We start from the raw sequence: 25,100 nt of genomic DNA on the forward strand, positions 1-25,100 counted from the left end.
CCTTGGGCCCTGCACCCCATGGGAGACCAGGAGAAGCCCCTGGCTCCTGCCATCGGAACAGCGCGGTGCGCCGGCCGCAGCGCGCTACCGCGGCGGCCATTGGAGGGTGAACCAACGGCAAAAGGAAGACCTTTCTCTCTGTCTCTCTCTCACTGTCCACTCTGCCTGTCAAAAAAATAAATAAATAAATAAATAAAAATAAAAGTAAATCATAAGACATAAAAAACTAATCAGTCTGGGGGCAGGCACTGTTACGTAGCGGGTAAAGCCACCGCCTGCAGTGTTGGCATCCTATATGGGCACAGGTTCGAGTCCCAGCTGCTCCACTTCCAATCCAGCTCTCTGCTATGGCCTAAGAAAGCAGTAGAAGATGGCCCAAGTCCTTGGGCCCCTGTACCTGTGTGGGAGACCTGGAAGAAGCTCCTGGCTCCTGGCTTTGGATCGGCCCAGCTCCAGTCATTGCAGCCAATTGGGATTGCAGCAGATAGAAGATCTCTCTCTCTCTCTCTCTCTCTCTCTCTCTCTGTCTCCCTCTCCTCTCTCTGTGTAATTCTGACTTTCAAATAAATAAATAAATCTTTTTAAAAAATCAGTCTAAGCACAAAGGATACCTGATATACAAAATGTCATGAAAAAGAACAATGTTCAGGAAACATCAACCTACACACAAAAATCTATAAATATGAACTTTGACAAGTTTACAGAGTGTTTCAAATATAAAAGATCATGACGTGAAAGTGATTTGAAACTGAGTTCCTTGTTGATGTTCATGTTACTATGATTAGTTAAAAATTAAGGAAGTGTGACTACTTAATGCAGTGATAAGTTTGGTACATTATTGAGACAGAGTGAAATAAGTTCAAGTTTGGTTTCTTTTAAAGATATAGTTTATATCTGCTGAGTTAATGACCTGCAGGAGGTGGGGTACTTTATTAAAAAAATAAGAAAATTTTTAAAAAAGAAATATATATCTTATACAAATATATTTTGGGTCTTTGCCCCTCAAAATGATCCAGTAATTCTTAGAAATACGAAAATAGCTTTGCTATTTATGGTGCAAAACAATGACTTTTATGACAAAAGGGTTTCTTGGTGGAACTTGAACCCATTCTCACAAATAGGCACTTACACACCCCTACAATGACACTTTTATCAGCTCCTCACACTCCCCCACTTTTGTTCCCCAGCCACATGGACACTAAAGCCAGCACCAAAAGGCACCGTGGGTTTTCTAGAAACGTGGGTGTGACTTATTTCTTTCCCTTCCTTACCAAGCCTTTGGGTTGATGAACAAGGACAGGAGACCTTGTTTTCCCGGCCAGCTCCTGGTAGAAGGGTGTGTAGTATTTACTGGAAGTTGGCCCAGGGTGGGCTCTGTCTGTTCCTCAGCCCCGGGCAAGCCTCATGCACATCTAAGGTCAGGTTTTTCTCTAATGCTCCCCTTCGGCCCCTGCTGCAGCTTCAATGCACATGTTTGTGCAGTGTTCACATCGGAACTTGAATCCCACGGGACAGTACGAAGGGCAGCGGTCTTTGAAAGGTGAGTTGGCCAGGAGGGCTCCACCCACAGGAGTGGGACTAAAAGAGGCTTCGGGGAGCTGCCTGGCCCCTCCGTCTCTTCAGCAAGCGAGGACACAGTGCTTGCTTCCTTTTGCCCCCTCTGTCGTGTGAGGTGTTGAAAGGGGCGCCATATTGGAAGCAGAGAGGAGCCCCTTATCAGACATTGAACTGCTGGCGACTTGATCCTGGACTCGCAGCCTCCAGAACCGGGAAGTCACTGCTACAATTTATAAGTTACCCAGACTGAGGTATTTTCTTATAATAGCACACAGAGACTGAGACAGTCTCTCAGCCCAGTCCCCTGTTGCTGGACCCCTGGCCTCTACAACCCATCAGCCTCGCAGGCTCCCTGGCGCTGCACCCTGAGACCTTCCAGGCCCTCTGCCTGCCTGCAGGCCTAGAAAATGTACAAATTCCGTGCTCTTCAGAGCTAATTCTCTTTATGCAGGCAATGATTTCATTAAAAATGGCTTATCTGCTGGGAAGCACTAGAGACGTTTCTCGGGAGGTCCCCACCTCTCCTGCTAACAGACCCAAGAAAAATGTCTCATTCCTGGGCCTCATTCACCCCCAGTAGATCATACTCCGTGGCCTCCAAACTCCCTTCCGGCTTCATGAGCATCAGCAGAATATGGCTTCCAGGAATGGAAAAAGAGGAAGAGCAGTGGCAGGCGGGGGTGTGTCTGGAATGGGCAAAGGCGGGACCCCTTGCTGAGGGTTCCCTGCCGTTATACCTTGTCCACATTAGACCTCGAGGCATTTGGCCTTCCCAGTTCAATCGTGATGCTTCGAGTGTCCCCGGAGCCAGAGCTGGGGTGGGCAGATGCAGAGCGCGTGGCAGGACCGTGCCTTTGCAGGCCCTGCATGCACGGAGGCCACCAGCTCCGGAAGGACAGTGCCATGGAGCAGCAGGCGAGAGCTCTGAAGCCAGCAAGTCCAAGGTTGGACTCGAGGCTTCACCACTTTCCAGCCATGTAAACTTGAGCAAAGAACTTGACCTTGAAACTGCAGTTTCCTCCCCCATAACGTCAGACAAACATGCCTGCTACAGAGGACCACTGGGTGCTTCTGGGCCCACTGGCCTGGTGGTAGCAGCTGTAATTGTTTCCCATAATGTAAAAGGGAGGAAAGGACTGTGTCTGCCTTGAACATCACAGAAAGGTATACATGTAGAGGGCTTATCCCAAGCCAGGAAGAGTAAATGCTCAGTTAAGAGTAAACCTTGGGGGCGCAGCAGGTTAATGCCCAGGCCTGAAGTGCCAGCATCCCACATGGGCGCTGGTTCAAGTCCCGGCTGCTCCACTTCCAATCCAGCTCTCTGCTGTGGCCTGGGAAAGCAGTAGAAGATGGCCCAAGTCCTTGGGCTCCTGCACCCATGTGGGAGAGCCAGAAGAAGCTCCTGGCTTTGGATCTCTGACTTTGAAATAAAATAAATATTTTTTTTTAAAAAAAGAGTAACCTTTGTCATATGATATTAAAGACATGCCAATTGATTATAACATTGAGTTACCTAAATGGTTAGTTTCTAGTCATTTCTCCGAACCCCAAGTGCCTCTCCATCCTCCCAGCCACCCCAGCCTTTCCCCTGTGGACCTCAGACCCCAATTTCCCCACAAGTGTGAGCCTGACATAGAGGTCCTCCATGCTGACTTCATCTTGAGTTCCCAGTGAAAGAGAGAGAGAGATTTCTCATCCAGTGGTTCATGTTCCAAATGCCCACAACAGCCTGTGCTGGGCCAAGCTGAAGCCAAGAAATGGAAACTCAATCAGTCTCCCACGTGGGTGGCAAGGGCCCAAGTATCTGAAGCAGCACCTGCTGTCTCACAGGGTGCACATTAGCAGGAAGCTGGAATGGACAGCAAGCACCAGCAGGACTCAATCCCAGGCACTCAGATACTGTAGGTAGGCATCCACTATAGTAGCTTAACCATTGTGCCAAGTATCTGCCCAAAATTATTCATTGACTAATCGATGAATATAATAATTTTTGTTAATGAACACATATAATTAGATGTTGAGTTCACCAACAGAAATTATTTGCATAAGAAAGAAGTTCACTATCCTTGATGTTTGCCAGAACTGAAATCTCTGAACAATAAATTGAGTATGTGTGTATGTGTGTGTGTGTATGTGTGTGTGAGTGAAAGAGAGCAAGAGCAAGAGTGAGAGAGAGAGAGAGAGATTATTGAAAAAGAGAAGCGAGGCTAAGGTACTTAGAACCACAGAATTCTTACCAAGCTAAGGAAGTTGCTTAGCAACCTCATCGTCGGCCAATAAAAGTAGAATGTCAAGTACTCAGTCTTCCTAACTGGCCAGACGAGGAGCAAATGCTTGGTGTTTCCACCCCCTTGCTGCTGTGCCAGGCTGCAGAGTTCGCTCTTCCACTAGCAACCCTCTTCAGGATAGATTGGAAATTTGTAAGGAATCATTGACAATGGCTAGTGGTCGCCCGTGGGGAAAAGGACAGAGCTAAGAACTTACTATTCTCAGGGTTAGGACCATCCATCTGAAGTCACAGGAACATCTCAGGGCCCTATACCACTAGGGTCTCTCCCACCGTGGGAACAATTACACACCAAGGCCAAGCCTTCTCCCTCCTGTGGAGTGATGTGGTGCCAAGGCTGACAACCATGGGCTATTCAGACACCTGGCTCGCTTTTCTTTGTCCCAGGGACGCTGACTCACACATGCTTTTCCTGCTTGGCTCTCAATACACAGGTGAGCCACTGAGTACGCCTGTGAAGGCTCTTCAATGCCATCTTCTCTGGTAAGAAACTACAACAACTGCAAACACTCACTGAGCAACTGTCATGGGCCCAACATGCTTCTGAGCACTTAACATAGTTGAACCCGCTTCATACCAGCGATTCGGCTTGGAGGTCCGTACGCTTATCATCCCTGCAGTACAGATGCACAAGTACAAGCACAGAGAAATCAAGTAACTTGCCAAGGGCACATGGCTAGCAATGGTGCAAGTAACACTCGAGCCTGGGGAGAGGCAGCAGATCTGGATTCTAATCCTAGCCCCGGGGCCAGCGCTGTGGTGCAGCAGGTTAAAGCCCCAGTCTGCAGTGCGGGCATCCCATATGGACGCCGGTTCCAGTCCCAGCTGCTCCACTTCTGATCCAGCTCTCTGCTACAGTCTAGGAAAGCAGTGAAGGATGGCCCAAGTCCTTGGGCCCCTGCACCTGCATGGGAGACCTGGGAGAAGCTCCTGGCTTCGGACAGGCATAGCTCTGGCCGTTGTGGCCATCTGGGAGTAAACCAGCAGATGGAAAACCTCTCTCTCTTCTCTCTGCCTCTGCCTCTCTGTAACTCTGCCTTTCAAATAAAATAAATAAATCTAAAAAAAAAAATCCTAGCCCCATCGTGCGCTGCACTGTACCACTCCCAGGACAGCCTTTCCTGCTCCTTTGCGATCCAATGCTTGGCTTCTGTCAGGAGGCTGACATGCTGACTTCAGCCCCTCACAACTCATACCCTGGCTCTGGTTCCCTTCACCAAGGCCCCCAGTTCATCCCAACCCTCTCCTGTCTTCCCTATACACAGAAAAACCACCCAGCACCAGGACCTTGCTAAGAGGCACTTCTTACATTTAAGCCATTACAAGCATTGTCACCCACAAACAGTACCACAAAAACGTGAGGGTGCATTGCCACCCTGAGATTGGACAGGAAGGGGTTTGAGACCCCAGGATTGATTGGCGTAAAGCTCTACATTTCAACAGATGGGAGAAGAAGATATCAGGTATAAGCTCCCTGCAGGTGGCAGGTGGGGAGCAGACTTAGAAGCTCCATCCTTCTGTGGGAAGCCTTCTCTTCTGCCATAACCTTTTCCAGCTTTCTCAATGAGAGCAATGCAGAGAAGGATCAAGCGTGCAGGAGCACAGAACCTACTGCCTGAGAGGCTCAGCCTCTGCCTGGCTCTCTCAAGGGGAATGTGAGAGCAACTGGGTGCACTGACTGTTGGGATCAGTCTACTGTGTGTAACCCCTGGCCAGGCCAGTGGGCCAGCACCCCAGAGCCCTGCAGGGCAATGCCACCTGGATTCCTGCAGCCCCCAGAGGAGGGCTGACTCTTCGGGCTGGGGGCTGGGCAGCTTCTTCCAATGCTTCCAAGAGGGAGAGGGGGAGAGTAGCATCCCCTGACTCTGTCCCTCTCCTCTCCTCTTCCCCACCCCATTGCTCCCCTCCCCCTCCAGCCCACCCCCTCCTGTCAAATCTATAATGCTGGAGGTAGTGAGAAGCAGGGAGAGATTGATACTCAGCCTCATTATTGCCAACATTATATGTAATTATAGCAAAACCTCACTCATCTGGATCAATTGAGAGAAAAATCAGTCTAAATTCGTGACAAGTTGGCAGATTACTTTTAAATTACAATTTTATGACTTCTAAGTAACACACGTGAATCATTTGTGTTTCAAGCACCACAAGCTAATGGTTACTAAGTGGGGATTTTATAAAAACCTGCTTTAAAAGTCTTTTGTAATTAACACCCCGTTAATATGCTAATGATGCTCCCACTATGCTTTTTAAATTGCTTGAAAACAGATGTATCTTAAATAGGCTTAACACTTCTACCATTTTATTTGCTTAACAAACCTTTTCTCTTTATTATTTTTTTGTGAATGAGCAAATACAAACTAGTTAATACCATAGTCAATTTAATCGCCTTTTCAAATTAATTCTCATGAATCAATAAGATGCTATTGTTTTTGTTTAGAAACCAGATTTTAAGGACTGGAAAGAACATCCCATTTTATAAAAAGGGAAATCACTTCAGAGAGGTTGAGAGACCTGCACAGGGTCACACAGGACAAAAATGCCAGGTCATCTAGCTCTTGGGTGCAAGCTTATTCTATCCATTGCACTCTCACACTCATAAAACTCTTTCCATGTATGCTATTCATTTCCTTTTGAATTACTGGCTTAGGCATTCAGAAAGTATTTGTCACATCCAATTGTGTGCCAGCCCCATGCTAGGCACTGCAGGAAGAGTGAACCCTCCTGGAGGCCACTGTCTTTTTCATTTGAGTTTCAAGTGACTCAGTAGTGTATAAAGCACAAATTGTGGCCCATTAGACAGATCAGAAAATTGAGGTCAGGAAGAACAACAGACCTAGAATCCCACGCTAGTTTACAGCATCACTATCAATCTTTCTACATGTTATTAGTGGCATTTTGATGTCACACCCCCTTTCTACCCAGCATCACATTAGAAGTCTTGCTAGACCAGGTGGGTGCTGTGTGTCCCCAGTGAATGAGAGATACCAGAGAATCTCATGCACAAAGAGCAGCTCTGTCCCTGGAAGCCAGTTCCAAATGCTGGTACAGCAGGTATGCTCCAGTTAGTCCCCCAAGACAAATGGCCCAAGGATGTGCCAGGCATTTGCCAACGGTGCACCCAGCTCATGTTTTGTTCCTGAAGTCTGTGAACACCAATTTTGTCCACATCCAGCTATGGAATCCATGACCTCTGTCCCTTTCACTGTTCCCGTGGATGCATTGCCCTGATGGCTCTCCCCAGCCTCTAACTATGGACTCTCCTAAAAAAGGCAATTATCTTAAAAATACAGCAAAACCTATTCCTAGTGCAATGTCACCATTAGGTATGCCATTATTTGTTCTCCTTTGCTTCTAACTATATTGTGTTCCTTGGGTCCATTCGCTTCAACTCAGTCCCAAGGAAAAAATTCCAGAAATGCTGCTATGAGGGCTTCAGAGTTTGCAACTAGCGTATACATCCCTCCAGGGAAGATGGCTCTCGCTTTCTTGGTGTCCTACATAGCTCCTGCACAGTGCGTAGCTAGTGTGTGCTGAATGGCTGACTGACAGATAGCCCCTCATCAAACTAGGATACCCCATCCCTGCTCTGCTCCCTGCACATCTAGGCTAAGAAAACACAGGTGCTAGGAGCCCCAAAGCCTCCGAGAAACTGCTTCCCCATGATGCTACTGACCAGTAAAAGGAGGGACAACAGACATGGTGAGTCACAGGAATGAAAGCCAGGCAATCAGCCCAGGGGAAACATCACAAAATAGCCATGTGTCACTGCACAATAGGATGTATTCTGAAAAATGTGATCTGGTTGTTGGGAGAACATCATAGAGTGTATGTACAGAAACCTAGATGGCATAGTCCACAGTGCTATGTGGTACAGCCTGCTTGACCTAAGCTACAAACTTGCACAGCAAGATACAATGCTGAGTACCTCAGACAGTTGTAACTCAGTGTCAAGTATTCGAATATCGGCCGGTGCCGCAGCTCACTAGGCTAATCCTCCACCTGCGGTGCTGGAACCCCAGGTTCTAGTCCCTGTTGGGGCACCAGTTCTGTCCCGGTTGCTCCTCTTCCAGTACAGCTCTCTGCTGTGGCCCAGGAGTGCAGTGGAGGATGGCCCAAGTCCTTGGGCCCTGCACCTGCATGGGAGACCAGGAAGAAGCACCTGGCTCCTGGCTTCAGATTGGTGCAGCATGCTGGACGCAACACACCAGCCTTAGCAGCCACTTGGGGGGTGAACCAACAGAAAAAGGAAGACCTTTCTCTCTGTCTCTCTCTCTCTCTCTCTCTCTCTCTCGCTGTCTAACTCTGCCTGTCAAAAAAAAAAAAGTATTCGTATATCCACACATATCTAAATACAGAAAAGATATAGTTAAAATTCTAAGGGAAACAGGCCCAGCATTGTGGCTCAGCAGGTGAAGCTGCCACTTGGGACCCCAGCATCCTGTATCTGATGGCTGGTTGGAATCCTAGCTGCTCTGCTTCAGATCCAGCTCCCTGCTACTATGCCTGGCAAAGCACCAGAGGATGGCCCAAATACCTAGACCCCTGGAGACCCGAATGGAGTTCCAGGCTCCTGGCTTCAGCCTCACCCAGCCCCAGCTGTTGCAGCTATCTGGGGAATGAACCAACAGATGAAGGCTGGCTGGCTGGCTGTCTCTCTCTCTCCCTCTCTCTCACTCACTCACTCTGCCTTTCAAATAAATAAAATAAATCCTTTTAAAAATACTAAGCAATAGGAATTTTCCAGCTCCATTATATTTTTATGGGGGCATTGTCACACATACAGCCTGCCACTGTCGTTATAGGGCACATGCTCGTATTTATTTTGCACTTCCTTCAATGCTCCTCTGATTTCCTGTAACTACTTTGAATTAAAGGCAACAGACCTTTTTCCAAAATCCTCTTAGGAGTTTAAGATTGATCTTTTTTAAAAAAAGATTTACTTATTTATTTGAAAGTCAGAGTTACAGAGAGGCAGAGGCAGAGAGAGAGAGAGAGGTCTTCCATTCACTGGTTCACTCCCCAAATGCTAGGCTAATCTGAAGCCAGGAGCCTGGAGCTTCTTCTGGGTCTCCCACATGGGTACAGGGGCCCAAGGACTTAGACAATCCTCTACTGCTTTCCCAGGCCATAGTAGGGAGCTGGGTTAGAAGTGGAACAGCTGGGACTTGAACCAGCGCCATATGGGATGCAGCTTCACCTAGTATGCCACAGCACTGGCCCCAAGACTGGTCTTTAACCTAGAAACTCCTGCTGTCCCTGACCCTCACTGCCCATGATATTATAGACGCTGATGAAAGGGAGCAGGGACTCCCGGCTGTGCTCTGTGCTGCTGAGGAAACTGGGGAGGAAGATACTTACCCAGGTCACTGCTCTGGGGCCAGGGCACCCCAAAGATAATAGAGTTTGGAAGTGCCAGATCCTGGTTACCATCCTGCATCACTTTAAGAGCACCTACCCTGCAATGTTATTGGTCAAAACATAATTTTCTTTCTTTCTTTTTTTTTTTAAAGATTTATTTATTTGGAAGGCAGATTTACAAAGAGAGGAAGAGACAGAGGGAGAAATCTTCCTTCCTCTGGTTTACTCCCCAGATGGCCACAAGAGCAAGAGCTGGGCCAGGCCAAAGCCAGCAGCTTCATCTAGGTCTCCCACGTAGGTGCAGGGGACCAAGTACTTGGTCTATACTCCGATGCTTTCCCAGGTGCATTAACGGGGAACTGGATTTTAAGTGGAGCAGCCAGGACTCAAACTGGCACTCATACGGGATGCTGGCATCGTAGGTAGAGGCTCTACCTGCTCTGCCACAACACCAGGCCCAAAACCTAATTTCTTGAAGTGAGCACTCCCTCTGGGCAGAACCCACACCTTACTTCTTTGACTTTGCCCTCATCTTACAGTCTGCTGACTCTTTAGTGATAGGTGCACCTTCTTTAGCTGGATTTAATACCAGTCTCCAATTCTTGTTTGGAAAAAGGGAAGTTTCCTGTGTATTTACAGTTTGTCAGGCTTTGTTTTATGAAATCCTTATCCTGTAAAAGGCCAGCCCTTACTCTGTGTGGTTGGGTTGGCATTGAGCTACTTCACTAAAGGCTGGGGGAAGACTCCTCTTCCTTCCACCTCAGGCGGCTCAGAGGGAGCTGAGAAAACCCAGTTTGAAGACCACAGGGCTCTAGGCAAGCCGCACCTGCTTTCCCAAGTGTCCTGCCCTGTGGCTGAGGGGGCAGACCCGACGGTCTGCAGGCTCCTCTGTCTAGATTTGGAATTTCAGCCTCCTGACAGAGAAGCGGAAGGCAGAGAGGCTGAGAGCCAAAGTGTTGGCAGTGGCTGCTAACCGAAGAGCAGCCAGAAATGGAAAGGAAACTTCTCTGGAATGATCCATGCCCTAGGAGCCAGCAGACTCTCCAGAACACAGCTACATCTGTGCACATGGGTCTATGCAGTAACTACGGCTGCTTTTGTGTTACAGTGGACCCACCCCATGAGCAGCTGTCAGAGACCAGGGAGCCAGCAGAGACTCAAATATCTGCTCTCTGGCCGTGTAGGGACAAAGTTTGCCAACTCTTGCCCCAGAATGGAAAAGCGGGTCCCCCGGATTTAAGATACAGTGCAATCTACCAGAAAAGCATGTTAGCCTTAGAGGGCCCCGTCCCCTGCCCCTACCTAAGTCATTTTATTTCTTTGCTGAAACTTTGTATGTTCAAAAGAAAAAAAAAACTGTATTATGATGCATAAGTTGTGAAAAACATAGGGCAAGAATGGAATATTCTAGATGTTCTTCCATATAATCCACTCATTTGGGGCTGTTTGGGGACTCCACCCCTAGACACCATCCTCCAACCCCACCCCATCATGGGGGTTGCAAGCACAGGGTAGCCGTAAGCACTGCCACCAAGGCACATAACTTCCTGGATTTGGGTCCTGGCTGCTCTCCTCCCAGCCTGGTGATCCTGGACAGTCCACTCAACTTGGTGACTCCAGTTTCCCTGCCAGTGAAATGGGGATGGTGGCAATGACAGGTACTGCCCCCATCCCCACCTCAAGGGTCTTTGAAAAGATTAAATGAGATGTTGTGTGAAATGCCTCTGGAACAGGGCTTGGCACGTGGCAGGTGCCTTAGCAATGCTGGCTACTATTCTGAATGTTTTGTGAGGATTTCTGACCCAAGACTGAATCCATCTCCAGAGAGTCACCCAAACCCAGGCATTGTAGAAAATCAGCTGCTTCTGTTCGCTGGGCCTCTGTCTTCTCCTTCCAAATCGGAGGCGAGAATACCAGCTTCCTCCAGGGGCACCTGCCAGGCAGGCATCCGACGCTGGTGGCTGAGTTCCCTGCACATCCAGAAGCCACACCATGAGGGAGAGGGGAGTGTGAAGCGTTAAGATTCCTCTTTGCACAGCGTCTTCTCCCAGTTGCTGTTCAGCTCCCTATCTCTTGGTAAGATTGTAAATGTTTCAGAAAATAGTTTACACTAAATATGTTCCTTCCTACATCTCATAAACAGTTCCTCCTTCCTACACAAACCCTAAGCACTTACACCCACGGAGGCTCCAATTAGCCACCCACACATCTAAGGATGGAAAAAAACATGTCCTGCACACACACACACACTCAGACCCACACAAGAACCACCGACTTAACCCCTCACTGTGGCTCTTCTTGGATGGAAGGTGGACATTCTACACGTGAGCAGGGCCGGCCAGGCAGGACTTCTGCACATCCTGGAGAAGCCACCAGGTAATCCTCCAGAGGCCCCTGTTCCTCCTCAGTGGCTCCTAATCTACCCTGCAGTGCATTCCTCAATGGCCAGGCCATAGTGAGTGCAAACACCTGTCATTGCTGCAGCTGCATTTCTGAGACTGGACTGGGGCCCCCGACCCCCAGTGGGTAGCTGCTGTCCCTGGCCTCTCGGGGCAACGGTGTCACACAGAGAAGTTGTGACAGACAGCTTAACAGAGCACAGGCCCTGGAACCAGGCCATTGTCCAGCTGTGGGACCTTAACCAAGTTATTTCGTCTCCCGATGCCTCCATCCCCTCATCCACAAAAGGAGCGTGACCATGCTGGCACTAGCACCTACTTACTGGGTTGTTCTGAGGATTATGGGAGTTGAAAGTGGGCGAGTGCCGAGAGGGGCGGCAGGCATTCCTGTTCCAGTGTGCTTGCTCTGTGAGAGGCACGAAGCCCCTCTCCCCCTGATCTCCTTCTCACCCTGAGGATTACTTCACAATTGGATAGGGGGATTACAGGCTTTGTTTTGCCATCTTCTAAGAGGCAGCAACTGTCTCATCCCAGAAAAACAAATCTCTTACTGAGCAGCTGGCAGACCGAGGACTTGGCAGAGGAGGAGAGGAAAAAAGGCTCTCTCACTGCAGAGCCCCAGAACTGGGAGGGAGAGTGGACACCCTGGTGGGGCCACCACAGCCCAGGTGGCCACCCCTTCCGGCCAGTAGGGCCCGTCTCTCCTTCACTGACCCGACGGTGCTCTGACATCTGGAAAGCGTGGCCCTAAACACAAATCCTGGGTGCTATTTCCCAAGTGTGACGTCACTTCCCCAGAGGTCCTCACTCTGTGGTTTCCTTTGGGTTACAGCCCTGATCCTTCAGTAAGTGCCTTGTAACTCGCTGCAATGGGGCGAGGTGGCTCGAGCTGCAGGTGAGGTCCTCTCCAATGTCCCTTGTGCCTAGGGCACTGGGAGTTCTCAGACCTCCCAGCAGATGGGCTGAGTCCTTCACTGGTGCATGCAAACAAAAAGGAAAACATCAACAGAAGCAACCACATGGTTCACCTCCCTAGGAATGACAAGGAAAAGCAGCAGAGGAGGCGGGCATTTCCCACGTTACAGCAAACTCCTTTCTTCCCCGCTGCACTGTGATGTTCCCTTCTTGAAATCTAATTTCACTAAAACCCTAGAGTCCCCACAATGTGGAAAACCTCATCCCACAAAATACGAGGGTCTTTATGGTATTTACTTTCCCAGATTCCTGCTTTATCATTCTACAGTCATGTCTCACTGTTAAACTAATGTTCAGCTTGGTATCTGAGCAAAACAGAGGCGATGAAAATATTAACTTGTACTAGGTACTGCATATAGGGACAGCTGCTTCCTCTTGTGCTAGCTCATTTAGTTCCCACAACCATAAGGATGAGATTATATAGCCCATTTTAGAGATGAACACACTAAGGCTCAAAGAGGTTCAGGAGCTTGCCTAAAGTCACACAAGGCAGTAAGTAAAAACCTAGGAACCAAACTCAGATCTTCTCTCTCTCTCTCTCTCTCTCTCTCTCTCTCTCTCTCTGCTTCCCCTCTCTGTTGACTATACTAGTATTAAAATAACAGTATTAAAAATTTGAGAAAGAAGCTTCTCTGGAAGTACTCTGCACCTCAACTCCAGACAACCTGGGCTAGTCCCTGCCTTTAGGCCTCAGTTTACACATCTGTAGAATGGCAGATCTAAGGTGCTCTTAAAGGACCCTTAGGATACAACAATTCCAAGATCCCAGCAAGCAGCCCCCTCCCTGGAACTTTAGACTGCCTCTTCTTTCTCTGGCCTTTACTTTAGCACTCTCCCTAGCCTTTCTACCTTCAGCTCTGCCGTTCACCCCAACTGTCTCCCAGGGTCTCTTTGGCATTTGGGAAGCCAGCATCTCATAGAGCTCAAGGTTCCAAGACACGGGCTGCAGAGCAGCATGCTCCTCCAACAACCAAACTCAGATGTGCAGGAAAAAAGCAATTCTCAGCTCTGAGTAGGACTGAGAAGGGAGCTGCAAGGGGCCCAGCTATAAACTGGAGATCAAATGTCCAGGTCACAGTCTTGGCTGCCACTCTCACTCTGTCATCAGACTGACCCAAACAACTTGAACATTCTCTCTGGAACACTGCCACGGCCCCTTACCTCTGAGTCCAAGCAGCAGCCTCCTCATGCCTCTGAGGCTGCACACATCACCCAATATTATAATGTGTCTGTCTAATGAGCCTGGCGCAGAACTGAAGGCTGTTTCATTCACATTTGCATTTCCAGTGCCTGGCTGAGAGGAACTACCCAAGGGAGCCTGAATGAATAAGCAACCCCTACCACCACCACTGCTTAACACCTCCCCGGCAGAGACCAAGTCCACCTTGCAATGTCCCTTCGTGCCTCGTAGAAGGTTCTGGCCAGCAAAGTAGGCAAGCTTTATTCCCAAGCCTGCAGATGGATCGGCTATCTGTTCACAGACAATGTCAACAGAGCAGGAACTTTTCAGTGCTCCAGACCTTACAAAAATATCTGCTTTGTCCTGCCTGCCAGAATCTATAGGGTAAGAGCTCCCCTTTGGGATCCCAAGAGCAGGAGCTCCATGCCACCAACTGAGGAGCCAGAGGCCAGTTGGTCAGATGCGGGTTCTATTTACTCCAAGCTGGGGGGCCGTGCTACTTCTGCCAACTGAATCAAGGAGCTCCGGGACTCAGGCTCCGGAAGCTTCCATCAGGTATGACCAGGTCGCTCTGCCTGGCTGGCTAACTGGGATCTCCAGTTTGCGTGTTCTCTCTTATAAGAGCCCAGACCCCCGCCCCCACATCCTGACCCAGCAGAGTCAGAGAAGCAGGGACCCCAGCGTTGGGAAGGGGGCAGTCAACAGCAGGGGAGGAGAAAGAGGCTATTAGCAAATCAAAAGGGGAGCAAACGCAGAAAGGAAAACCGGGTGGCAAATTAAAGGACTGTGTTTTCTTTTCAAAAATCCAATTAGAGGGAAACCTGCTTTGCAGGAAAACAATCACGCCCTTGTTTACAAAGTATCCCGGGACCCTTCACACAGGTGAAACTGCTCCAGCCACGTTCTTGCCAGCACAGTTCGGATAATGGATACATCCTAGCAATTTGCCTTTCACTCTTCCACTTTTCACACCCACACAAACACATCTGTGTGTAACAATGCTCTTGCTCTATCTTTGTCTGAGACACACGCTCAAGCATGTTGATTTAGAACCCAGCTGACACTACCTCCAAATCCTTATTCTGTATGCACACATATCCTCACCTGTGGTCGGTTCTCTCCTCTCCCTCTGCCCCCCTCACTCCCTCTGTCTCGCCCCCACATGCACACACTCTAGCAGAAACAAGCTCTGCACCACTACAGATGCACATAAACACTCATGATCGCCGTCTCATTCAATGCTCATCCCGGCATTCTGATTCCCCGGCTTCCTCCTGCTCTCTTGGGACAGGTCCACCCTGGGAAGCCCAAGTGGAAGACTCACCGCCAAAGCCCGTGGGAAACTTCATGAAGTGAGAATAATTCCCATACATGTTTGCTCTTCAGTTCATAATCCTGCGCTGCTTGCGGCTGCTCAATCTCACGGCCTCTTCCCGGCTCCCAGGCGCAGCCGGGCTCCCTTCAACTTGGGCTAACAAGAGTGGTCATCGCTTCCTCGCAGCCCTGGGAGCAGGGGCTGGGCCAGCCCTCTGGGATTAGTCAGGAATCTGCCTGGAGATCCGAGAGTCCACATAGTGCGTTGGAGCGGCGGTGGCGGCGGCAGCTGGTGCCTGTCAGTAATCACGCATAATGCTGCCGCCGCTGCCGCCGCCGCCAATGCGACTCTCGCCACCGCGTCGCTGCCGCCCGAGATCCTGTTGCTAGTTTGATTAAGTCGGGGCTGGGCTGCTGCGTGCGACTCTTCCAGCTCCCAGCTGGTCCCCTGAGGTCCCTCCCGGGTGGCACCATCTATTGTCTAGGAAGCCAATCGATGTGTGACCGCCCCGGAGTAGGTCAGGAGCAAGGGGGCATAGGGGAGGCGCTCCAGGTGCCTTTTTCCTTGACTTGCCCCCACGAAAATCAATGGGGCTTTATTAAAATGCTTTTTCCCACTCTGGCGTCTAGCTGCCCGATGCACTTGGTGTTGGATCTGTGCAAGGGGCTGAGAGTGGGGGCCAAGAGGGAGCCGAGCCCTTTCATAAGCACAGCATTAGAATTGCAGGAGGCTGGAGCCCCAGCGACCGGGAAAATGAAAATAGAGTGGCCCTTGCTTCAGTCCCGGGATGGGCCTCTCCTGCTTTCGCAGCTGGAAGCATTTGTTGTACTTTAAAAGGAAAGCTGGACACCACCTGCGGTTGGGAGCCAGTGCCCGCTCACCTGAAAAACTGCCCATTGAAGAACAGGTGTTGTCTGGTGGCGGTGGTGACTTGGAGGGGATGGATCCACCTTCTGCACCACTGTCATCATGCTACCTGTTTAGAGTCCACCTCTGTGTCCCCTCGGCAGAGTCTCTCCTGGCTGGAATGGACAGACAGAGTCTGAGCACCCCTTTGATGTTTGGGAGTTGTGCAGCATTCCTGCAAGGCACTGCTCAGACTATACTTGAACACTCCCAATAATGGGGCGCTCACTAATGTCCTATCTCTCACCAGCTCTTCCTAAGACAAAGTCTTCTATTGAGTTGAAATTGGCCTCTTTTTTCCCCTCACTGCTTCGGCTCCCAGCTCAAGGCTATTCCCTGGAGCCACACAGAGGAATCTGGGGATCTTTCACAGTGGGGTCTTCTGAAAATTCCGAGAGGTCTGTGCCCAGTTCTCCAGGTGCTCATGGCTCTTCCAGTTACTGCATATATCATTAAGTGTTCAAGTCTATTCAAAACCTACCCTTTGTCCAGTAATGTACTTCAGTTTGCATAGACCACCCCCCCCCATGGTGGGGAGGAGGTCATCCAAACTTGGATGTAGTAGTCCAGATAGGGTCCGCATCTTTTCGGCTCAGTGTTACATGTTGCCAGGGTCATGAGATGCTATCAGCACACTCACCAATAGCCAGTGTCACGGACTGAGCTCAAAGGACTGCAGCAAGAATGAGTTTGCTTCAGATGCAGCCCAGGACCCACAGCCAGAGAGGTAAGTCAAGTCAGGGCCCCATAGAAAAAACTCAAGTTTCCAAAGTTAGAACCTAGAACACAAGCCAAGAATGAAAGGGCTGAGGCTGGAACAGTCAGGATGATAAAGGAGGGGGCCAAGTTAGGGATCAGAGCAAGAATGGGTCAGGAAAGAGAAAGAACACTTCAAGCCTATGGAGAGAAGCCTTGGAGAATATGGAGCTCCCTTGACTGGTTGCTGGGTCTCAAAGCATGGATCATGAGCAGGGAGCTAGCGTTATGGCACAGTGGGATAAGCAGCCACTATGACACCAGCATCCCATATGCAAGTGCCAGTCCGAGTCCTGGCTGCTCTCCTTCCAAACCAGCTTACTAATGATGCACGTAGGAAGGCAGCAGCAGATGACCCAAGTGCTCAGGCCCCTGACACCCACATGGGAGACCTGGTTGGAGTCCCTGGCTCCTGGTTTCAGCCTGGCTCAGACCTGGCTGTTGTGGCCATTTGGGGTTGGGGAAGGAACCAGCAGATGGAAGATCTCTCTGTCTATCTCATGCTCTACTTTTCAAATAAATAAAATAAATATTTTTAAAATTTTTATTTTAGAAAGAGCTGGGAAGACATGAGTGGTGCAGGATTCAGGAGGATTCAGCATCTGGTGGCTCCACATGTTACTTTATGTTCAATTAACTTGCTAAAACCTCTTTGTTCCCCAAATTGTGTTCTCTTTTAATAAAAGAGCCTCAAAAAGTTCATAAAAAAATCCATGTTATAAGAAAATTTCAAAAATATTTGCACCAAAATATATCTTCCTTAATTCCATTTTCCATGGATTTTTTAAAAAGCATCCTTGTACATATTCTTCATCTTATTTTTGGACATTTGGTTTAAGCTCCTACACACAATATCTGTCTATATTCTCCCAAAATGAAAACATTTTCGATTCATTCATCATCCCAGATTTTTTGGGACTCTGTTTCTGTTGTGCAGTGTCTTATTCCTACCTTCATTTCATGACGTCTGAAAATATGATGAATTGTTTTCTATACCTTATCTAACTCATTGATAAAAATGTTAGAAAGAATCTAGCAAAGACATATCATTTGTTAGTACCTTTAGCACTTTGCTCTGCCACTTACTGGTTTATGTCTTGGAGAGGCTCTATCTGTGGACTCCGTACCAACTCAGAGGCCACACTTGTTGGGTGCAAATCCTAGCTCCGTTGCTCACAGTCTTGTATCACTGGAGAGTCGCTGAATGTACCTGCCTCTCAGTTACTTCACAGGCCTGCTGTGAGGACTAAAAGAGTAAACACAGGCTAATCACTTAGAATATGCCAGATACATAGCAAATCTCAATATATGTAAGCTAATTTGATGATGACGAGGATGTAACTTTAAGCAAGTCATTTCACCTTGTGCTTTCATCTTCTCATTTGTAAAACGATGGAGCAGGGATAGATGAGTTTCAATATCCCTCTACAACTTTAAACCTGAGTGCAATCTAATCCAGAACTTATTCCTTCATAGTCCACTTCTCTGCAGCAGTATCTGAAGCAAGTGTCTTACTGAAGTACACACTACAGTTTTCTATTGTACGCCTGTCACAGAAGGAAATGAGCTATTCCAACTGGCTTTTTGGCAAACCTGTGCTTGCAAAGATTCTTCCAAGTGTTCATGCACACAAAAACCACCCCTAAAAATCCCCACCCTAGAGCCTTGTGCAAGGCCAATGTCAAGATGATCTACTAGCAGTTTCTGGTACATTCTACTTTCTTTCCCTTTCACTAAGTTAGACATTGCCTACTTCTTGTTCTCATAGAATAAAAGACAAATTTTATAACTTGGCACAGAAAGGCCTTTCCATTGTGTCTCAACCTACCTTCTGAGCTCTATGTAGAAGAAAGTGCTCTGGGTCAGTCATCAAATGGCCAAGGGCTCTGCCACTCTCTGGTGGTCTGACTTTGGGCGAGCTCATTTATTCTCTGGGGAAAATATCCATTCCATCTATCTCATGAGGTTCATGGTTTTGGTTTTGGTTTTGTAGATCACATAATGAGAATTGGGCAAGTGTTCCTTTTCTACGCTGCCGAATTCTATACAATATCTCTGTAAGGCAAATGCCAAGAATATTTTCTTATTTTTCTTTCTGGCCTTTCTTCAATGGTCCCTTCTGGACTGGCTACTTCCCACTGTGACCACACTTAAGTTCAGTTCCCACTATGATCACACTTATGCCTCAAAGATCTCTCCTTAGCCTAAGTCTCACAAAACCCTATTGTCTACTGTGTTCAGGTGATGCTTAACAGATAGGGCTGGCTCTGTGGCATCCCCTGTGCAGTGGAGCTGAATGGTCATCTGTCCTCCTTTGAAAATGTCTCATCTTCATCTCATGGCTGTTAACTATTCAAGGACAGTGATAGTGTATTGGGTGTCTATTTTCCTGCGTTAAGTGATAGAACAGTTTTTAAATAAATATTTTTGCACAAGACAGTGTTTGATTCACTTACTATATGCAGCATGCTTTCCTTGTTATACGTTCTTGATGATTTAACATCCCATAACAAGCCACAAAGTTGGCGTAAGGTTCAAGAAAGATGAACATGGCTTTTCTTTTTAATACACATTTTTTTGCTTGGCACTGTTGTGTCTTGTCTAAAACTATAATTGATGTAACAGCATTGTCCTAACTGGCTGATATTTCTAGCCTAAGCCCTTCCCAGACAACTTCAGTCACTCCAGTGTCTCCAGCTGTTAATGAAGATGTCAAGTGCTCGGTGTCCATGGTTAGGAGTTGGCTAGTTCATTCAGAGCAATTCTGGACTTCCTTCTTGTCAATGCTAATCGTCCTTTTAATTAACATGTTCAGCTTTTATTAAAACCATTAGTACCTGTGAGTAAATGAAAAAAACATGCATTTTCACTAGTACATTGGACACAAACTCAACCAATAATATATTCTTCCTGGTGGCCAAAGGATATAGCTCTATCTCTGATTTTTTTCTTTCAATCAATGGTGATATAAAATATCATTTTGCAGCAAACACAAGATGAAAAACCAAACTCATCCATTTGAAAATTACCAGTAAACACTAATTACAGAATTGAGATGCCAGTGTCTCCACACTGATGCTATGGATCCCTGTTTTTATATTAAGTAGTGACAGAACTGAGCAGAAAAGCCAGGCTCCCAATTTGGACTCCCAGCCAATATGTCATTCACGAGGCCATGACCTTACTCTCCTTAATGAAATATCTCTGTTGAATGAGTGCTTACCATTATTGTTTATTCTCTCTGCTGTTATCATTCATTCACTTATCATTTGGCCAACACTTTGTGAGGGCTTATTATCTATCCATCAGTGGGGAGGTACTAAGAGCAAAGAGAAATTCAGTTCCTGATTTTATGGGGCTTATATAATCTGATGAAGGTGATGGATATTCAACAAGTAAATATCATTATAAATCATAAGAAGTGCTATGAAGAAAAATTACTGATAGGGGGTGGATCTGATTTAAATGGAAAGGACCGGGAAAACAGTTACACTCAGCTGGAAAGCAGAGTAGGATTCAACCCAGGCAAGAAGAGGAGGGGCAGGCGAGGAGGGGCAGGTGAGGAGGGGATACCAGGTGGAGAAAACAATAGGTCTAATAACTCTAGGAAGGAAAGGAAGTCAATGCACCCAAGAAGCTGGATAGTGAGCATGTCCAGGTATCCCATGCAAATGATCTGGCCTTCCAGAGTTCCATTGTTCTATTGTCTCACCCATGATTCTGTCAGCCTACATTGGACATCCCATGCCAATTTTGGGCTCTGAACTTCCAGAAAATCTCCTACCTGGATTTTTCTCCCCTTTACCTGCTGGTCAAACAGATGACTCACTATTTTTTAAAGATACCTCCAGCAACTTACCTTCTTGAATTTGTTCATTCTGCTCCTATATTCAGGGGAAACTTCCCTTCCTTCTGCTCTCTAATACTACCTGTTCCGCAAAGTCACTCCCACAGGGCCTCTTAGGTAGCTCTCCGGCCATTGACTGACTCTCTCTCTCTTTCCTCTCTCTCTCCCCTCCCCAAACTCCATACTCTGTGGTTCCCATGGTTGAGACCACTCTTGTGTTGCTCAACATGTTCCTCCTTTACATTATTATTAAGAATGCGTCTGAAAAAACCACTTACTGGATGGCAAATCCTGGAAGAGTGACAACTGGGTCTGAGTCATTTTTGTAGCTCCTAAAACCTCCACAGCATAATCTAACATAGTAGAAACCCAGTAAGAATATATGAAGAAATGAATAGAGGTTTGGTTCTGTTGAGACCTCCTGACGTCAGTGACAAGGCTCTGGGTATGAGGAAATGAACGTGCCCATTTCCAGGTTCCAATTTCAATTTTTATGGGCTCCTTTTCCTGTAATCACATACTACTCTGTGGACAGGCTTGATACTAGCATAAGTACAGTACATCTGTCTTCATGACTGGGGACCTCTGAGGACAAAAATGAGGGGTACCTAAATGAGAAAGAATGCTGATTATCTTTAAATTACCACTCTGTCAGCTACTATCAAAAAAGGGCCATTTCCACAGATCTCTATGTGTTCAAAAGCATAAATTATAACTGCAAGGTATCTCCTACAGCTCAGGAACCTACTCTAAGTTTGTAGCATAGCTAATTGTTCCAGGCCGGTGAAGCCAGCTGACTGAGTTACATTTGTTTTAAGGAAGTGGTTTCCAAAGTTTTCTAACGTTGTAATCACTCCGGAAGCTTAAACAATTACCTCCAGAGATTCAGCAATTTGTCTGGGATTGTGGTCTGTCCTGGAACTGTTTGAAAGAACCCCAGGTGAGTGTTTGGCATAAGTGGTTAAGATACCAGTTGGGATACCCATAACCTATATTGGAGTTCCTGGGTTTGGGTCCCAGCTCGGCTCCCAATTTCAGCTTCCTGTTAATGGGTACTCTGGGAGACAGCAGGTGGTGGTGCAAGTGGTTGGGTTCCTGTCAATCATGTGAGAGATGAAATTCAGTCCCACCCAGCTCCTGACTTCAGCCTGACCCAAACCTGGCTGTTACTGGCATTTGGGAGTGAATCAGTGGACAAATTCTCTGTGTCTGTCTCCCAAATAAATAAATACATAAATAAAAATAACAATTTAAAAATAGTACTGCATCTTTTTAAGAAATGAAAACATTTCCCCAGGAGACTCTAATGTGTAGACAAGTTGGGAAACATTGATGTAAGGAAAGCAAACCTTCTTATAACAACAAGAAGGACCCATCAGCAGATAATGAGAAACAGCTTCCCAGGGAAATTCCAAGTAACCAAGAAGATCCACTTTGCCCATCTGCTAGGATGCACAATTGGGCCTTATGAACACAACAAGCTCTTGAAGAGCAGGAGACATGATTGGCACTGGCCATCTGCTGTGTAGCCATAGCATATACTGACTTGCGGTCTGCTAACACCAAGTCCTCCACATAACATGCTCTCACCTCACCACCTCTGCTGTCAAAATCCTACCCAATAAAGGCTAGTTCCTCTGTCAATCCCCTCTTAGAAGCTGTTGATACTTCCACTCTTCTCCATACCCTCAAAAAAAAAAAAAAACCTTTTTATTGCAGAGCTAATTGAACTTTCCTCTGTATCATACATAGTAGCTAAACTAGAATCTTCTTCCTGAGTGCAGGAAGTCTCTTACTCATCTATACATTATCAAAGAATCTAGCATCTTGCTTTGCACACAGCAAAGTTGACGAATGCTTATTGAATGGATGCTGAGATAACAACCAAGAACATTACAGACTTGAGCCTGCTGTCATGATGCTATAAGCTATAACTTTAAGGATAACTTATAACTCCCCTTAACTGCAAATGATATAACATTGTCATAAAACTTTCAAGGTAGAAGGAACAGTTGCATAGATGCCTCCATCTCTTGGTTCCCAGCCAAACGATGGATCACAAAACCCTCCCTGTCATAAACAACCACAGCTGCAAAGCACATGGGAGCTGTCAGGATGCAGAACAACTATGATCACGCTGAGAGGAGGCTGGGGCTGAGACCAGGGGAAAACATCTGGTCTCCTCTGGAGAAGAGCCGGCAATGAAAAAAGGAGACTCTCTAATCCAGACTGGGTCCGCATCCAGAGTCCTAGGCAAAGAGGCAGATGTCAGCATGAGAGTTCAGGGGAGCCTGTTCAAGCCCCTGAGAGGGAGGGAGCAATGCTACAGTTCGAGCCTCGCCCCTGAGAGCACGCCACTGCCGTGTGTGGACAAGCATGTGTTGAGAAGCACTGTGTGCTGGCCACTGGCTACACATTCGTGTATTCAGGTATAGATATGGAGGCTGCAACCCAATCTCATGCAGGCAGTCTATTTTCAGTTCCCACTTACTCTTGGGGAAGAGGCTCTAAATATACCCTCCAGTGAGTGCAGGAGGCAGATAATCATTGCTGGCAGCTGAGCAGGGTGGGGCAGACAGGGACGTCGGGAACTCTACCATTAACCTCAGCACAGCCCCAAGGCCCACAACACTTGTAGAGCTATATTTACATAAAGGCAAATGTCTATTATGTTTGACTTGATTTTCATTTGTGAGTTTCCAGTGGATGGGCTTCGTATGACAGTAAAAGGAACTATGTTGTCCCCTCCAAAGACCCACTGAGCAAAGCATGTGGACATCAAAAGGTAGGACTTGGGCAAAACTGACCTTGTTCTCCGATGGGGTATTTGAACCATAAGATGGTGCAATTATATAAACAACAGTGCAATTTCCAATGTGTTTAACATCTAACAGTTTACAATACACTTTTGTCGCCCATTCATAGATGGGCGCAAAATATTTTTAGAAGAAAAATCCAGGAAGGCTGCAGTCAGGCAGGATGCTGGATATTAGGACATGAGAATTGAGGTAGTCACAATGATTTTCTCTGTAATAGGCAAGGCTTTTTGGGTAGGTATTCAGCCAATGTACTTCTTTTACCGCCCAAAACCAGACACTCTATAACCCCTTCTATAGCTGTTCATATTTCCCAGCAGCTGATCCCAAAAGTCCAGAAGGCATTCAGTTTCAGAAGGAATGGAGGGGGGACTGGTACTGACTACCAGCATTTAGTTCACTCTACCCAGCAGCAAAGAGGAACAGAAACAGCTGTAGGTAAAGAAGTAGTTAATTGGGGCCAGCAGAGAAGTTCTTAAAGTCAGAATGTTCAGCAATATCAGAGTTTGATAAAACTCTGTATTGGTGTATTATGTTAGCCATAGACTCGGGACTACACCAAGTTTGAATTCCATCCACCATAGGACACCAAAAAGAATTCAGAACCTCCATAAGAAGCAGAGGGGGATGGGATCTGAGTTATTCCCCCCACAGTAGGGTTGCTCCAAAAACCCATGCACTTTCTACATCAGACCCACCTGGGAGATTTGTTAAACATGGAGATTCCTGGGCCTCACCCAGGCCTCTAAATCAGCCTCTGTGGGGCCCAAGAGTGCCTGAATATGTGAATCTTTGACAAGCTCCATAGATGATGTCCTGGGGGAATGGTACCTACAGGACGAATCACAGGGTTGGGGAATATTCCTTCGTGCCTCCAGGTTGCTTGGCAGAGCCAGCAGTAATGGCATTTTTAGTATAGTTTTCTAAAGTCAGTTACTAAGTAATGGAAGCAAGACTAGAAACCAATTCTTTGACTCCAAATTCTGTGCTATTTCCACTACAATTCACTGTGAAGATACAATCCTTGAACTAGCCACATCCCTGTCACTGGCAAGCAGGAGGGCCAGGCTGTGGCCAAATGAAGGTTCAGGAAAGCACGTTGAGTGTAGGTGTGAAGTGGAAGTGAGGTGCTGCTGGCCTGCAGCTGCGGGTCTTGGAAAGACTCAGTTGGGATAATGTAGGCCCAAAAGAGAAGAAATAATTCAAAGCATTGGATATACAGAGGGCCAGGGGGAGCATTGGCCCTGTGAGAGCTGCCCCAGAAGATCTGCTGTTAGAGAGAGCTGGTGGGATTTATGGGCTGGCAGGAGAGTGCAGGAAGAGCTAGAGGCAGTTCCTGATGCAAAGGCATGCAGAGCAGAGGGCTGTCTGGTTGCCTGTGACATCACCTACGAGCAGCTGTTAAGGATGCTACGCTATTTCTGACATGACCCAAACATCAGTGGCTCCCACGGTGGAATTTCAGACACATCGGCAGGCTGGGGCACAGATATTTGGGGACTGGAGCTTTTCTGATGCCAAATCAAACCCTACACGGGAGGCTGATGTCTGCCCTCGCCTAGGAGGGGCCGCTTGGTCCTGCACTAATGCTTTCAGCCAAGATGCTGGGAAGGCCTCAGCCAGTTAAGACTGCAGAGCTGTGGAAACGGAGCTGGAGATGGCAGTGGTGACAGAGAGGACTTCCCCTTATATCCTGGCAGA

General features: G+C 47.5%; 1 protein-coding gene across 2 annotated transcripts in view; it reads right to left on the reverse strand.

Annotated features, from left to right (window-relative positions):
- The window catches only part of RXRG (retinoid X receptor gamma), a 165,005-nt gene that overhangs the window by 37,717 nt on the left and 102,188 nt on the right, over positions 1-25,100 (reverse strand). The window contains exon 1 of one of the 2 annotated variants that reach the window (XM_062193757.1): positions 15,084-15,147. The exons of the other annotated variant lie outside the window; for it this stretch is intronic. Coding sequence (XP_062049741.1) covers positions 15,084-15,132 — 49 coding nt within the window. The 5' untranslated portion in view covers positions 15,133-15,147. Of the gene's footprint in view, positions 1-15,083; positions 15,148-25,100 lie in introns of those variants that run through there. 2 annotated transcript variants of the gene reach the window in all.

Source organism: Lepus europaeus, chromosome 5, assembly GCF_033115175.1.
Source record: "Lepus europaeus isolate LE1 chromosome 5, mLepTim1.pri, whole genome shotgun sequence".
In the NCBI taxonomy this organism is placed as follows: domain Eukaryota; kingdom Metazoa; phylum Chordata; class Mammalia; order Lagomorpha; family Leporidae; genus Lepus; species Lepus europaeus.